Source organism: Pseudophryne corroboree, chromosome 9 (assembly GCF_028390025.1).
Source record: "Pseudophryne corroboree isolate aPseCor3 chromosome 9, aPseCor3.hap2, whole genome shotgun sequence".
Taxonomy (NCBI): domain Eukaryota; kingdom Metazoa; phylum Chordata; class Amphibia; order Anura; family Myobatrachidae; genus Pseudophryne; species Pseudophryne corroboree.
Genome location: NC_086452.1, coordinates 455298845 through 455314444, shown reverse-complemented (window position 1 = coordinate 455314444; position 15600 = coordinate 455298845). Strand labels below are relative to the sequence as shown.

Here is a 15600-nt window from a genome sequence, read left to right as displayed (position 1 = left end):
AGCTAATGGTGTCCAGTAGCCTAAGAAGCCCAATCCGCTCTGCAAGCAGGCGAGTTCACTTCTTCTCCCCTTAGTCCCTCGATGCAGTGAGCCTGTTGCCAGCAGGTCTCACTGAAAATAAAAAATAAGATTTTACTTACCGATAAATCTATTTCTCGTAGTCCGTAGTGGATGCTGGGACTCCGTAAGGACCATGGGGAATAGCGGCTCCGCAGGAGACAGGGCACAAAATAAAAGCTTAAGGATCAGGTGGTGTGCACTGGCTCCTCCCCCTATGACCCTCCTCCAAGCCTCAGTTAGGATACTGTGCCCGGACGAGCGTACATAATAAGGAAGGATATTGAATCCCGGGTAAGACTCATACCAGCCACACCAATCACACCGTACAACTCGTGATCTGAACCCAGTTAACAGTATGATAAACGCAAAGGAGCCTCTGAAAAGATGGCTCACAACAATAATAACCCGAATTTTTGTAACAATAACTATATACAAGTATTGCAGACAATCCGCACTAGGGATGGGCGCCCAGCATCCACTACGGACTACGAGAAATAGATTTATCGGTAAGTAAAATCTTATTTTCTCTGACGTCCTAGTGGATGCTGGGACTCCGTAAGGACCATGGGGATTATACCAAAGCTCCCAAACGGGCGGGAGAGTGCGGATGACTCTGCAGCACCGAATGAGAGAACTCCAGGTCCTCCTCAGCCAGGGTATCAAATTTGTAGAATTTAGCAAACGTGTTTGCCCCTGACCAAGTAGCTGCTCGGCAAAGTTGTAAAGCCGAGACCCCTCGGGCAGCCGCCCAAGATGAGCCCACTTTCCTTGTGGAATGGGCTTTTACTGATTTTGGTTGTGGCAATCCTGCCACAGAATGTGCAAGCTGAATTGTACTACAAATCCAACGAGCAATCGTCTGCTTTGAAGCAGGAGCACCCAGCTTGTTGGGTGCATACAGGATAAACAGCGAGTCAGATTTTCTGACTCCAGCCGTCCTGGAAACATATATTTTCAAGGCCCTGACAACGTCAAGCAACTTAGAGTCCTCTAAGTCCCTGGTAGCCGCAGGTACCACAATAGGTTGGTTCATGTGAAATGCAGAAACCACCTTAGGTAGAAATTGAGGACGAGTCCTCAATTCCGCCCTGTCAGAATGAAAAATTAAGTAAGGGCTTTTATATGATAAAGCCGCCAATTCTGACACACGCCTGGCTGAAGCCAAGGCTAACAGCATCGACACCTTCCATGTGAGATATTTTAAGTCCACAGTGGAAAGTGGTTCAAACCAATGTGACTTTAGAAAACTCAACACAACATTGAGATCCCAAGGTGCCACTGGAGGCACAAAAGGAGGCTGTATGTGCAGCACCCCTTTTACAAAAGTCTGAACTTCAGGTACTGAAGCCAGTTCTTTCTGGAAGAAAATCGACAGGGCCGAAATTTGAACCTTAATGGACCCCAATTTTAGGCCCATAGACAGTCCTGTTTGCAGGAAATGAAGGAAACGACCCAGTTGAAATTCCTCTGTAGGGGCCTTCTTGGCCTCACACCACGCAACATATTTACGCCAAATGCGGTGATAATGTTTTGCGGTTACGTCCTTCCTGGCTTTGACCAGAGTAGGGATGACTTCTTCTGGAATGCCTTTTTCCCTCAGGATCCGGCGTTCAACCGCCATGCCGTCAAACGCAGCCGCGGTAAGTCTTGGAACAGACAAGGCCCCTGCAGTAGCAGGTCCTTTCTTAGAGGTAGAGGCCACGGTTCGTCCGTGAGCATCTCTTGAAGTTCCGGGTACCAAGTCCTTCTTGGCCAATCCGGAACCACGAGTATAGTTCTTACTCCTCTCCTTCTTATGATTCTCAGTACTTTTGGTATGAGAGGCAGAGGAGGGAACACATACACTGACTGGTACACCCACGGCGTTACCAGAGCGTCCACTGCTATTGCCTGAGGGTCCCTTGACCTGGCGCAATATCTGTCCAGTTTTTTGTTTAGACGTGACGCCATCATGTCCACCTTTGGTTTTTCCCAACGGTTTACAATCAGGTGGAAGACTTCTGGGTGAAGTCCCCACTCTCCCGGGTGAAGGTCGTGTCTGCTGAGGAAGTCTGCTTCCCAGTTGTCCACTCCCGGAATGAACACTGCTGACAGTGCTATCACATGATTTTCCGCCCAGCGAAGAATCCTTGCAGCTTCTGCCATTGCCCTCCTGCTTCTCGTGCCGCCCTGTCTGTTTACGTGGGCGACTGACGTGATGTTGTCCGATTGGATCAACACCGCCTGACCCTGAAGCAGAGGTTTTGCTTGACTTAGGGCATTGTAAATGGCCCTTAGTTCCAGAATGTTTATATGAAGAGATGTTTCCATGCTTGACCACAAGCCCTGGAAATTCCTTCCCTGTGTGACTGCTCCCCAGCCTCTCAGGCTGGCATCCGTGGTTACCAGGATCCAATCCTGAATGCCAAATCTGCGGCCCTCTAGTAGATGAGCACTCTGCAGCCACCACAGGAGAGACACCCTTGTCCTTGGCGACAGGGTTATCCGCTGATGCATCTGCAGATGCGATCCGGACCATTTGTCCAGTAGATCCCACTGAAACGTTCTTGCATGGAATCTTCCGAATGGAATCGCTTCGTAAGAAGCCACCATTTTTCCCAGGACCCTCGTGCACTGATGCACTGAGACCTGGCCTGGTTTTAGGAGGTTCCTGACTAGCTCGGATAACTCCCTGGCCTTCTCCTCCGGGAGAAACACCTTCTTCTGGACTGTGTCCAGAATCATTCCTAGGAACAGTAGACGTGTCGTTGGAATCAGCTGCGATTTTGGAATATTTAGAATCCACCCGTGCTGACGTAACACTACCTGAGATAGTGCTACTCCGACTTCTAACTGTTCCCTGGATCTTGCCCTTATCAGGAGATCGTCCAAGTAAGGGATAATTAAAATGCCTTTTCTTCGTAGAAGAATCATCATTTCGGCCATTACCTTGGTAAAGACCCGAGGTGCCGTGGACAATCCAAACGGCAGCGTCTGAAACTGATAATGACAGTTTTGTACTACAAACCTGAGGTACCCTTGGTGAGAAGGGTATATTGGGACGTGGAGATAAGCATCTTTGATGTCCAGAGACACCATATAGTCCCCTTCTTCCAGGTTCGCTATCACTGCTCTGAGTGACTCCATCTTGAATTTGAACCTTTTTATGTAAGTGTTCAAGGATTTCAGATTTAAAATTGGTCTCACCGAGCCGTCCGGCTTCGGTACCACAAACAGCGTGGAATAATACCCCTTTCCCTGTTGCAGGAGGGGTACCTTGATTATCACCTGCTGGGAATACAGCTTGTGAATGGCTTCCAAAACTGCCTCCCTGTCGGAGGGAGACTTTGGTAAAGCAGACTTCAGGAACCGATGAGGGGGAAACGCCTCGAATTCCAGTTTGTACCCCTGCGATACTACCTGTAGAATCCAGGGATCCACTTGCGAGTGAGCCCACTGCGCGTTGAAATTCTTGAGACGGGCCCCCACCATATCTGAGTCTGCTTGTAAAGCCCCAGCGTCATGCTGAAGACTTGGCAGAAGCAGGGGAGGGCTTCTGCTCCTGGGAAGCGGCTGCATGGTGCAGTCTTTTTCCTCTTCCTCTGCCCCGGGGCAGAAAGGAGTGGCCTTTTGCTCGCTTGTACTTATGGGAACGAAAGGACTGAGTTTGAAAAGACGGTGTCTTTTTCTGCTGATGTGGAGTGACCTGGGGTAAAAAGGTGGATTTTCCAGCCGTTGCCGTGGCCACCAGGTCCGATAGACCAGCCCCAAATAACTCCTCCCCTTTATACGGCAATACTTCCATGTGCCGTTTGGAATCCGCATCCCCTGACCACTGTCGCGTCCATAACGCTCTTCTGGCAGAGATGGACATAGCACTTACTCTTGATGCCAGGGTGCAAATATCCCTCTGTGCATCACGCATATATAGTAATGCATCCTTTAAATGTTCTATAGTTAACAAAATATTGTCCCTATCCAGGGTATCAATATTCTCGGTCAGGGAATCCGACCATGCGACTCCAGCACTGCACATCCAGGCTGAGGCGATTGCTGGTCGCAGTATAACACCAGTATGTGTGTATATACTTTTTAGGATATTTTCCAGCCTTCTATCAGCTGGTTCTTTGAGGGTAGTCGTATCAGGAGACGGTAACGCTACTTGTTTTGATAAACGTGTGAGCGCCTTATCTACCCTAGGGGGTGTTTCCCAACGCGCCCTAACCTCTGGCGGGAAAGGATATAATGCTAATAATTTTTTAGAAATTAGCTGTTTTTTATCGGGGGAAACCCACGCTTTTTCACACACCTCATTTATTTCCTCTGACTCAGGAAAAAATATTGGTAGTTTTTTCTCACCCCACATAATACCCTTCTTTGTGGTACTTGTAGTGTCAGAAAGGTTCAATGCCTCTTTCATTGCCGTGATCATGTAACGTGTGGCCCTACTGGACATTACGTTTGTCTCGTCACCATCGACACTAGACTCAGTATCTGTGTCAGGGTCTGTGTCGACCCACTGAGGTAACGGGCGTTTTAGCGCCCCTGACGGTGTTTGAGACGTCTGGACAGGCACTAATTGATTTGCCGGCTGTCTCATGTCGTCAACAGTTTTTTGCAAATTGCTGACATTATCACTTAATTGTTTAAATACAATCATCCAGTCAGGTGTCGACTCCCTAGGGGGTGACATCACCAACACAGGCAACTGCTCCGCCTCCACATCATTTTCCTCCTCATACATGTCGACACACGCGTACCGACACACAGCACACACACCGGGAATGCTCTGATAGAGGACAGGACCCCACTTAGCCCTTTGGAGAGACAGAGGGAGAGTCTGCCAGCACACACCCAGCGCTATATATATATACAGGGATAACCTTATATAAGTGTTACTCCCTTATAGCTGCTGTTAATATATTTATTTGCTGCCAAACGTGCCCCCCCTTCTCTTTTTTACCCCGATTCTGAAGCAGGACTGCAGGGGAGAGTCAGGGAGCCGTCCTTCCAGCGGAGCTGTGAGGGAAAATGGCGCTTGTGTGCTGAGGAGATAGGCTCCGCCCCTTCACGACGTCCTTATCTCCCGCTTTTTTGTGTAAAATGGCAGGGGATTAAAATACATCCATATAGCCCAGGAGCTATATGTGATGTATTCTGTTTTGCCACCTAAGGTATTCTGTTATATTGCGTCTCAGGGCGCTCCCCCCCCCAGCGCCCTGCACCCTCAGTGACCGGAGTGTGAAGTGTGTTGAGAGCAATGGCGCACAGCTGCGGTGCTGTGCGCTACCTTAGTCTGAAGACAGGATGTCTTCTGCCGCCGATTTCACCGGACCTCTTCGTCTCTTCTGGCTCTGTAAGGGGGACGGCGGCGCGGCTCCGGTGACCCATCCAGGCTGAACCTGTGATCGTCCCTCTGGAGCTAGTGTCCAGTAGCCTAAGAAACCCGATCCACTCTGCACTCAGGTGAGTCCGTTTCTTCTCCCCTTAGTCCCACGATGCAGTGAGCCTGTTGCCAGCAGGACTCACTGAAAATAAAAAAACCTAACTAAACTTTTATTCTAAGCAGCTCAGGAGAGCCACCTAGATTGCACCCTTCTCGGCCGGGCACAAAAATCTAACTGAGGCTTGGAGGAGGGTCATAGGGGGAGGAGCCAGTACACACCACCTGATCCTTAAGCTTTTATTTTGTGCCCTGTCTCCTGCGGAGCCGCTATTCCCCATGGTCCTTACGGAGTCCCAGCATCCACTAGGACGTCAGAGAAAAACCTAAAACTAAACTTTCACTAAGAAGCTCAGGAGAGCCCCTAGTGTGCACCCTTCTCGGCCGGGCACAAAAATCTAACTGAGGCTTGGAGGAGGGTCATGGGGGGAGGAGCCAGTGCACACCAGGTAGTCCTAAAGCTTTACTTTTGTGCCCAGTCTCCTGCGGAGCCGCTATTCCCCATGGTCCTTACGGAGTCCCCAACATCCACTAGGACGTCAGAGAAAGTCGTCTTATACGCCGGCAAATACGGTAGTCTTCATCTAGGCCCGTGATTTGCCTATGCTTTATCTAGGCCTGTGATTTGCATATACTCTTTATCTAGGCCTGTGCTTGTATATTCTCTTTAGCTAGGCTGGTGATTTGCATATACTTTATCTAGGCCTGTGATTTGTATATTCCCTTTATCTAGGCCTGTGATTTGAATATTCTCTTTATCTAGGCCCGTGATTTGCATATACTTTATCTAGGCCTGTGATTTGCATATACTTTTTATCTAGGCCTGTGATTTGCATATAATCTTTAGCTAGGCCTGTGATTTGTATATACAGTATTTGCCGGCGTATAAGACGACTGGGCGTATAAGACGACCCCCCAACATTTCCACTCAAAATATAGAGTTTGTTATGTACTCGCCATATAAGACTACCCCCTCTTCCGCACACCCTCCACACCCACCCACCATATAAAGTTGTAAGCCCCCCTCACCTGCAGCTTCCCTGCAGTGCTGCCGCTGTCCCCCCTGCCTAAGCCACTGCCCCCCCCCTTCTTATGCATACCTTGATACTCCAAATCTCTTATACTGTAAGAGACATGTCAGTGCTGCCGCTTTCCGCTGTCCTCCCTGCCTAACCGCCTGTCACTGCTGAATGTCGGCTCCTGCTCAGTGACATGAGCCGGGTGCTGCACTGTAACAATACGTGCAGCACCTGGCTCCTGTCCCTGTGTAGGAGCCGGACTTCACACAGCTTCACCCGCCGGCAGCGCCGTACTCTAACCGTGAGATAGAGGCACTTCACGGGGGAAGTGGTGGGGGCAGCCAACATCATCTTCTTAACCCCCTGGATTGCTGAAAACGGGGGTCCGCCCGCGAGGCCACGCCCTCTAATGCTAGGCCACGCCCCTGTTCCGCGACTTCCCGCACCGGGTGTATAAGACGACTTCCCACCCGGCGTATAAGACGACCCCGGCGTATAAGACGACCCCCCGCTTGGAGGCATGTTTTTCAGGGGGAAAAAGTCGTCTTATACGCCGGCAAATACGGTAGTCTTCATCTAGGCCCGTGATTTGCCTATGCTTTATCTAGGCCTGTGATTTGCATATACTCTTTATCTAGGCCTGTGCTTGTATATTCTCTTTAGCTAGGCTGGTGATTTGCATATACTTTATCTAGGCCTGTGATTTGAATATTCTCTTTATCTAGGCCCGTGATTTGCATATACTTTATCTAGGCCTGTGATTTGCATATACTCTTTATCTAGGCCTGTGATTTGCATATACTCTTTAGCTAGGCCAGTGATTTGCATATACTCTATATCTACGCCTGTGATTGTATATTCTCTTTAGCTAGGCTGGTGATTTGCATATACTTTACCCAGGGCCATGATTTGCATATAGTTTATCTAGGCCTGTGATTTGCATATTCTCTTTATCTAGGCCTGTGATTGTATATTCTCTTTAGCTAGGCCGGCGATTTGCATAAACTCTTTATCTAGGCCTTTGATTTGCATATACTCTTTAGCTAGGCAGTGATTTGCATATACTCTATATCTACGCCTGTGATTATATATATTCTCTTTAGCTAGGCCGGTGATTTGCATATACTTTATCTAGGCCCGTAATTTGCATATACTTTATCTAGGCCTGTGATTTGCATATTCTCTTTATCTAGGCCTGTGATTGTATATTCTCTTTAGCTAGGCCGGTGATTTGCATATACTCTTTATCTAAGGGGCCCTATACATTTGGCGATCCGCCGCCGAGCTGCCCGACGGCGGATACGGCCGACGAGCGACCCGGCGGCGGGGGGGCAGTGACGGGGGGAGTGAAGTTTCTTCACTCCCCCCGTCACACGGATGCATTGAAGTGCAGGCAAATATGGACGAGATCGTCCATATTGGCCTGCATGCACAGCCGACAGGAGACCAGCGATGAACGAGCGCGGGGACGCGCATCGTTCATCTCAGGATCCTCCACACTGAAAGATAAGAACGAGTGCTCGTTCATTTATGAACGAGATCGTTCATATCTTTTAAAAAATCGGCCAGTGTGTAGGGCCTATAAGCCCGTGATTGCATATACTCTTTATCTAGGCCCGTGATTTGCATATACTCTTTATCTAGGCCTGTGATTTGTATATTCTATTTATCTAGGCCTGTGATTTGTATATACTCTTTATGAAGACCTGACCTACTTTTTTTGACAGTTTTCTATGATACAAGCTCCATATAATTTATAAGCTTCTAGTTCAGGCTGCAGTGCACAGGGCTGATTCAGAGGTGGAAGCAGAAGTGCCGGCAGCTGGGTCTATTGGCAGCCACCTGTATGCAACTGTATGCTAATGGTGCTACAGAATTCTTCCCTGAGGTACAATTGTGCATCGACACAAACAAAATCAGGACGCATGCGTGATACAACTTGGGCGCTTCTGCAGAAGCAAAACGTCGCTCTAATACAGGCAACATCGGCAACCATACACATGTAACTTTCAGGAAGATAACAGGTAACTTACCTCAAAGCTAAACTTTGCAGAGAACGGGTCACCGTCCATGATCACGTCCTCATCGTCCAGCCTCAGAGTTTGCGTGTCTTAAGAGATATTAAGGCCATAACTTGAATATATGCAGAGCTACAATGTACAGTAACTTGTGTATGGGAGCTGTGTCCCTATGGAAATATATACCATGATCAGAGTCCATGCATTTAGCGCACACCACCATTAGTTTCTTCTGACTTGCAGACTTTCCTAATCTATGCACCACATACAATTTACAGATCATGGAAACAAACATATTCAACTCACAATCTTGCAGACTCCTGTTCTGGTTCAGCCGCCCCTTGGGCATCACTGCATGGTGCAGCTGTCAGCCTCAACGTGAGTGCTTTGTGATTGGCTGCTTTAGCTGTCAATCACCAGAAATCAGTAGCTTGGTGGACAACACATCTATCCGGTCACCAACTGCACATAAATAACGTACCTTCATACATTACTATTCACGTGCTGAATACCCAAAGCCTACAGTAAGGATTATTATTATTAACAGTTTCTTATATAGCACAGCAAATTCCATTGCGCTTTACAACTGGACACAATTAGAGACAAAACTGGGTAAAAACAGACAGGCATAGAGGTAGGAGGGCCCTGCTCGCAAGCTTACAATCTATGGGGAAATAGGCATGGATACACAAGGATAGGTGCTATCTATTGCATAGTTGTTCACCAGATTGTAATGTTTTTGGTAGGCTGCATGATATCACATCACAGCCGTGATGAACCAGGGTCAGGAGGTAGGGAGAGCGAAGAATTAAATATATGTGGGTGATATGTGTGGATTGTACAGTGGGGATATCATTGGATAGGAAAGCTATGAAGGTTATGTGAGCGGTTCTGGAATGTGATAAGCTGTCTGAATAAGTGAGTTTTCAGGGAACACTTGAAGGTTTGGAGACTAGAGGAGAGTCTTAATGTACGTGGTAGGGCATTTCACAGAGTGCAGCCTGAAGACAATCCTGTAATCGTGAATGGGAGCGAGTAATGAGTGTGGATAAGAGACACAGATCTTGTGAAGTGCGAAGGGGACGGGTTGGGAGATAATTTGAGATGAGTAAAGTGATGTACGTTGGTGTAGTTTGGTTAATGGCCTTGTGTGTTAGTAAAAGTATTTTATATTGAATACGGTAGAATACAGGTAGCCAATGGAGGGACTGACAGAGCGGATCTGCAGACGATGAACGTCTAGCGAGGAAGATTAGCCTTGCCGCTGCATTCAGAATGGATTGTAGTGGTGAGAGCCTCTTCTTAATAAGACCAGTAAGACGTCTATTGCAATAAGCAATGCGGGAGATAATGAGAGCATGGATTAGAGTTTTAGATGTGTCTTGTGTCTGATATGATCATATTTTGTATATGTTTCTCAGATGCATGATTTTGAGATAAATTGAATGTGGGGAGCAAAGGACAGTTCTGAGTCAAGACTCCCCCTCAGACTCTCCACCTCTCTACAAAACTTCAACGGGCTCTTAAGACCCATTTCTTTACCAAACCCAGCCAAATCTCATCCTAACCCTCTGTTCCACGCTCTCTATGTACCCCATCTGTGTCACCCCTGTCTGTCTACCCCTCCGCTTAGAATGTAAGCTTATCCTTTTCTTACTTTAATAATCCTCAACTGCCCAGATCCTGCAGTTTTTTGGCCACCTGGAACTTATCTCTATGTCATTTACTGGTGTAGTTATGCTTAGTTACCCTGTACTCGTCCTATATTGTCTTCAACTGTAAGTCACTGTTTTCCTGTTTTGACTATGTGCATATGTACTCTGTAATTGGGCGCTGCGGAACCCTTGTGGCGCCATATAAATAAAGGATGATAATAATAATAATAATAATAATAAAGTATGACACCTAGGCAGCGAGCTTGTGGTATAGGGTTGATTGTAGAGTTCTCAACAGTGATAGAAAAATCAGGTTGGTAACTGCAATTGGCCGGTGGAAATATAAGTAACTCTGTTTTAGAAATATTCAGTTTGAGGTGGCGAGAGGACATCCAAGATGAAATGGCAGAAAGGCATTCAGTGACTCGGCCCAGTACAGATGGTGACAAATCAGGGGAGGATAGGTAGATTTGAGTATCATCTGCGTACAGATAATACTGACATCCAAAAGATCTGATTAGTTTCCCAAGAGATGAGGTATAGATAGAGAAAAGCAGAGGACCTAAGACTGAGCCTGCGGTACTCCAATGGAAAGAGGTAGCGAAGAGGAGGTGAATTCAGAGAAACAAACACTGAAAGAGCGATTAGATAGGTAGGATAGGAACCAAGAGAGGGCCGCGTCCTGAAGGCCTAGGGATTGTAGTGTTTGTATGAGAAGAGAGTGGTCAACAGTGTCAAAAGCAGCAGAGAGATCTAGAAGAATAAGTAGTGTGTAATGGCCTTTAGACTTCGTAGTGACCAGATCATTCACTACTTTAGTCAGTGCTGTCTCTGTGGAGTGTTGGGAGCGAAGGCCTGATTGATGTGGGTCCAATAAGTTGTATGAGTTAAGAAAGTGTGTGAGGCGAGTTTCTCAAGTAGCTTGGAGGGGCATGGGAGCGGAGAGATGGGACGGTAGTTTGAGAGAGCGTTATGGTCAGAATTTTGTTTTGTTTTTCAGAATGGGAGTAATCACTGCATGCTTGAACAGTGAAGGAGAAATACCAGTAGAGAGAGAGAGATTACAGATGTTAGTTACGGTAGGGATGAGCAAAGGAGACAGAGATTTACTTACTTGTGAGGGTAAAGGATCAAGAGGAGAGGTAGTAGAGAAGCAGGATGAGAAGAGTGATGATACTTCATCTTCATTTGTGGGACCAAATGAAGAGAAAGTGCCAGAGGGTTCAGGTAGGGAATTGAGCAGGTCACTGGTTGAGGAAGGGCGTACCATTTCATCTTGGATCTTATCCATCTTGTCCTTGAAGTAGGAAGCAAGTTCTTGCGCACTGATAGTGGCTGCTGGTTGGGTGAGGAAGGGACAAGAAGTGATTTAAATGTAAAAAAAAAAACGTTTGGGGTTAGAGGCTTGAGCAGAGATGAGAGTTTGGAAATATGTTTGTTTGGCAGTGTCCAGGGCATTACGATAAGAGTGGTAGACAGTCTTATATGTGAGGAAGTCACTTGGAATACGAGATTTACGCAACTGGCGTTCAACTTTACGTGACAGTTTTTGTAGGTGTCTTGTTACTTTAGAGTGCTGCGGTTGACATCTAGGCCTACGTGGAGTGTGATGGGTAGCTGGAGCCACTTCGTCAAGGGCTATCTGTAGAGTCTGGTTCAGGTGTGGTACAGCTATCTCAGGAGAAGTGAATGCAGAAATAGGTGAAAGCAGTTGTTACAGTGAGGTGGAAAGTTCTTGAAGATTAATTGCATTAATATTTCTGTGGGTTTGAGGAGGATTGGAGGATGTCAGCAACACTGAGTTAGAAGAATTAGAGGAGAGCATGCAGGTGATAAGGTTGTGATCTGAGAGAGGAAAAGGCATGTTAGTGAATACAGAAACTGAGCATAATCTGGTGAATACTAGATCAAGGCAGTGGCCCTCCTGATGAGTAGAGGAGTCATTCCATTGTGAGAGGCCGAGAGAGGAGGTTAGAGAGAGTAGATTGGAGGCATGAGCAGCGGATTTTGAACTATCAATAGCAATATTGAAATCTCCCATGATAATGGTGGAGTTGTCAGAGGATAAGAAGTGAGGGAGCCAGGCAGAAAAATCATCTAGAAATTGTTTGGGTTGTCCAGGTGGGTGATAGATAGCTGCAACACGCAGAGAAAAAGGAGTATAAATTCTGATAGAATGTACATCAAATTATTTAAATGTGAGTGATGGAACCTGTTGTAGGACTGTGTATGCGAAAGATTGGGATAGTAATAATCCAACTCCGCCTCCTTTACTATTACCAGGCCTGGGGGGGTTGGTGAAATGGAGACCACCGTGTGACACTGCCGCAGGGGAGGCCGTGTCTGATTGTGTGAGCCATGTTTCTGTAATAGCCAGCAGGTTGAAGTTGTTAGATATGCAGAGGTCATGAACAGATGTTAGTTTGCTACAAACAGAGTGTGCATTCAATAAACCACATTTTAGGGATTTGGAGGGTTGCAGGGAGCCATGTGATGTTTATGAGGTTAGCTGTATTTCTATATTGCTGTGAATCAGGTGAATGTGAGTAGGGCAGGTGTTTGGGGCCTGGATTAGGTGAAATGTCACCAGCTAACAGCAGTAAGAGAGAGAAGCAAATACAGTTGTATGAGGTTTGTGAATGTTTTTTACGGTGTCCAGTTGTGGGTGTTATTGTTAAAGTACAAAGATGAGTAAAAAGCTCATGAGTGGTGAGGTTTGTGGATAATTGAGGCGCCAATGTGTACAGAGGGGTGGGTTGCAGGGAGAGTAGACAATGTATTTGCTTTGAAGAGAACACCATGGAGTGTAATGATAGTACAACAATTTGAGGTGCATGGTGTGTTTGTGAAAGAAGGTATTGAGGCTAGAGCATGAATGTATGTGCAAGTTGTAAAGTTGAACATTCAAATACTTGATTACTGGTGTTGTTCAGCTGTTCATTTACAAACACCGTATGAATGTGAATGCAAGTTAACCAGCACAGCTGACCCTAGATTGCATGTAATGAATACTATGGCTAATTAATGCAGGCTCTGAGAAAAATGTGATGTTGATGAAAGGCGATATATTACACTGTATTGGAGTAGGCAAACAACAGCCATATAGACCTTCATTAAGTATGGATTAATAATTATATCAATTTCATAAGGATACCAGCAGAGGACATTTCCTGCCATCTGTCTCTACTGGGGTTGCTTCTGGGAGCTTCCAGGTCAATAAGTGCCATGGCCTCTTCATCGGAAATCCCTTCTTCCAGGTAGAACTCTACCAGAGACAGCACATCTGCAGTTGGAGGAGATATAAAGCTAGAGTAAGCATGGCTGGATTGTCGGATGGAACGTAGCAATGAAGAAAGAGAAATTAACAGGCTATTAAGCAAATACTTATTTGAACCAATTCTGTTTTATTACATTTCAAGACAATTTGGCCACTGGGTGGCAGTGTTTCAGTGTATAGATCCCCCAGTGTCCCCTTCCCAAAGTAAGCGACATGTCAGCCTCTAATCACAATTGCCTATGTACAGTGCTACAAAAGATCCCTATGCAAAGAAATTATCTAGGAAATCTGCAAAATACGACTCTCGTCTGAAGCCGGATAATAACTCCCAGCGAGACCAGACACATTCTCATAAATGGTCCAGCACATACTTACATAGAGAATGAAAATGCAAGAATGAAGGGAGTTACTAATCAGGCCTAGAGTACGGGCGTTGTATTATTTGTTGAATAAGAGAAAAGAAGAACAATGAATTCTGCAAAACACAGAAGAGCCGGAAAGAATGGGAACCTTGAATAGAACCATTAAAGTCAGATATAATACCTTACTGGATAAACCTCAAATCAGCTTGTAAGGTGAGAGGTAATCTGTCCCTTCAGCATGCGTGTTGCTGAGTGTGATTACAGGGGATGAGAAGGTAATGTGCAGACATTCTAGCACTTACTATACTGCAAGAGATACAAATGTATCGTAACCCATAGCAACCGATCAGGTCTTTACAGCTAATGCACTCATCAAGATTAATAACTGTTGCAGCATCTTACTTCTGCAATATGAAAATGCTAGAAAATGATGTCTTACTATTATAATTCACCTAAGCACACACTTAATAAATATGGCTAATTACTAACACTCAGGAATCTCTGTAAGATTAATCACCAATAAGGCGACTGCGTTCGTAGCCGTCGGTTACACCATGTTCAGCAAAAGTATGTGAACATAGAGGGTCATTCTGCTTACAGCGCAATTTGCCACACAGCGGCTGCGCGGACACGCACATTGCAGTTGCATCCCGATTGGATGCAACTGCAATGTGATTGACAGAGGTGGGTGTTTTCGGGGCGGCAATGCAGCGAACGGGGGTGGGGGGGGGGGGGGGATGGCTGTGTGACGTCACATGCAGCCGCTCCGATAAAAAAAAAAAGCCTGCTGATTGTGCAGACAGGCTGCGCAGTCACGGGTTGACCTGAGTTCCGCTGCTGCGGCCTCACACAGAGATGAATGCGGATCTGGCTGCGTATGCCGCGATCTGTGTTTATCTCTGAATAACCCCATAGGGCCTCATCCAACTTGGGGGTAGATTTATTAAAATGGTCATCAGGTTCGTTATAAGCAGGGTCCCGCTTCACCGCATTATCGCGGTGAAGCAGGCCCTCTTTCCGGTGAATTTACTAACCCTGCCGTGTACGTTATGAGAGCGCGTTATCACACCCCGCTGGTGATACGCAACCTCCCATAACGGGCGTCCGCTTCGGCTGCAGTCACTTCTTCCGCGCCTGTGCCGTCCAGTAACTTCCAGCTTGTAGTTAGGCTGGTGCATGCGCAGATTGTTGTTGTGGACGCTGGAGACAAAGTTTTTTGACCAAGGAACAAAAAAGGAGGAACTGCAAAGACAGCGCAGCGCCGGGTTCCAGCCGCCGAAGAGGGAGAAGGTAGAAGAGACGAACGGTCGGTCACACCGAACGTTCATAAGTAAGCCAGCTCATCGGTGCTCAATCTAACAATAGAGGCGCCGATAACGCAGCGGGCGCATACCGCCCCTGATAACAATAGTGCATCGCCGGCATCATACATCAGGGGAAGCGCTATCTGAGGCACATAACGTGTGCAGATAGCGCTTTTCCCCATAAAGAATGATATTAAATCTACCCCTTGGTTAGCAAACCAATAAAGTTAGCAACTGGGCAAAACCATGTGCACTGCAGGGTGGGGCAGATGTAACATGTGCAGAGAGAGTATTTGGGTGGGGTGTGTTCAAACTGAAATCTTAATTGCAGTGTTAAAATTAAGCAGCCAGTATTTACCCTGCACAGAAACAAAATAACCCACCCAAATCTAACTCTCTCTGCACATGTTAAATCTGCCCCACCTGCAGGGCAGTGTGGTTTGAGCCAATTGCTTTTTTTTGTTTGTTTATTAGCCAACCTTA

General features: G+C 46.6%; 1 protein-coding gene across 2 annotated transcripts in view; it reads right to left on the bottom strand.

Moving 5' to 3' along the window:
* Positions 1 to 15600, bottom strand: part of IFT122 (intraflagellar transport 122) — a 141540-nt gene that overhangs the window by 9625 nt on the left and 116315 nt on the right. For both annotated transcript variants that reach the window (XM_063941220.1, XM_063941219.1), the window contains 2 exons: positions 13329 to 13457; positions 8535 to 8611 (listed from right to left, as the gene is read on the bottom strand). In XM_063941220.1, coding sequence (XP_063797290.1) covers positions 8535 to 8611; positions 13329 to 13457 — 206 coding nt within the window. The remainder of the gene's footprint in view (positions 1 to 8534; positions 8612 to 13328; positions 13458 to 15600) is intronic.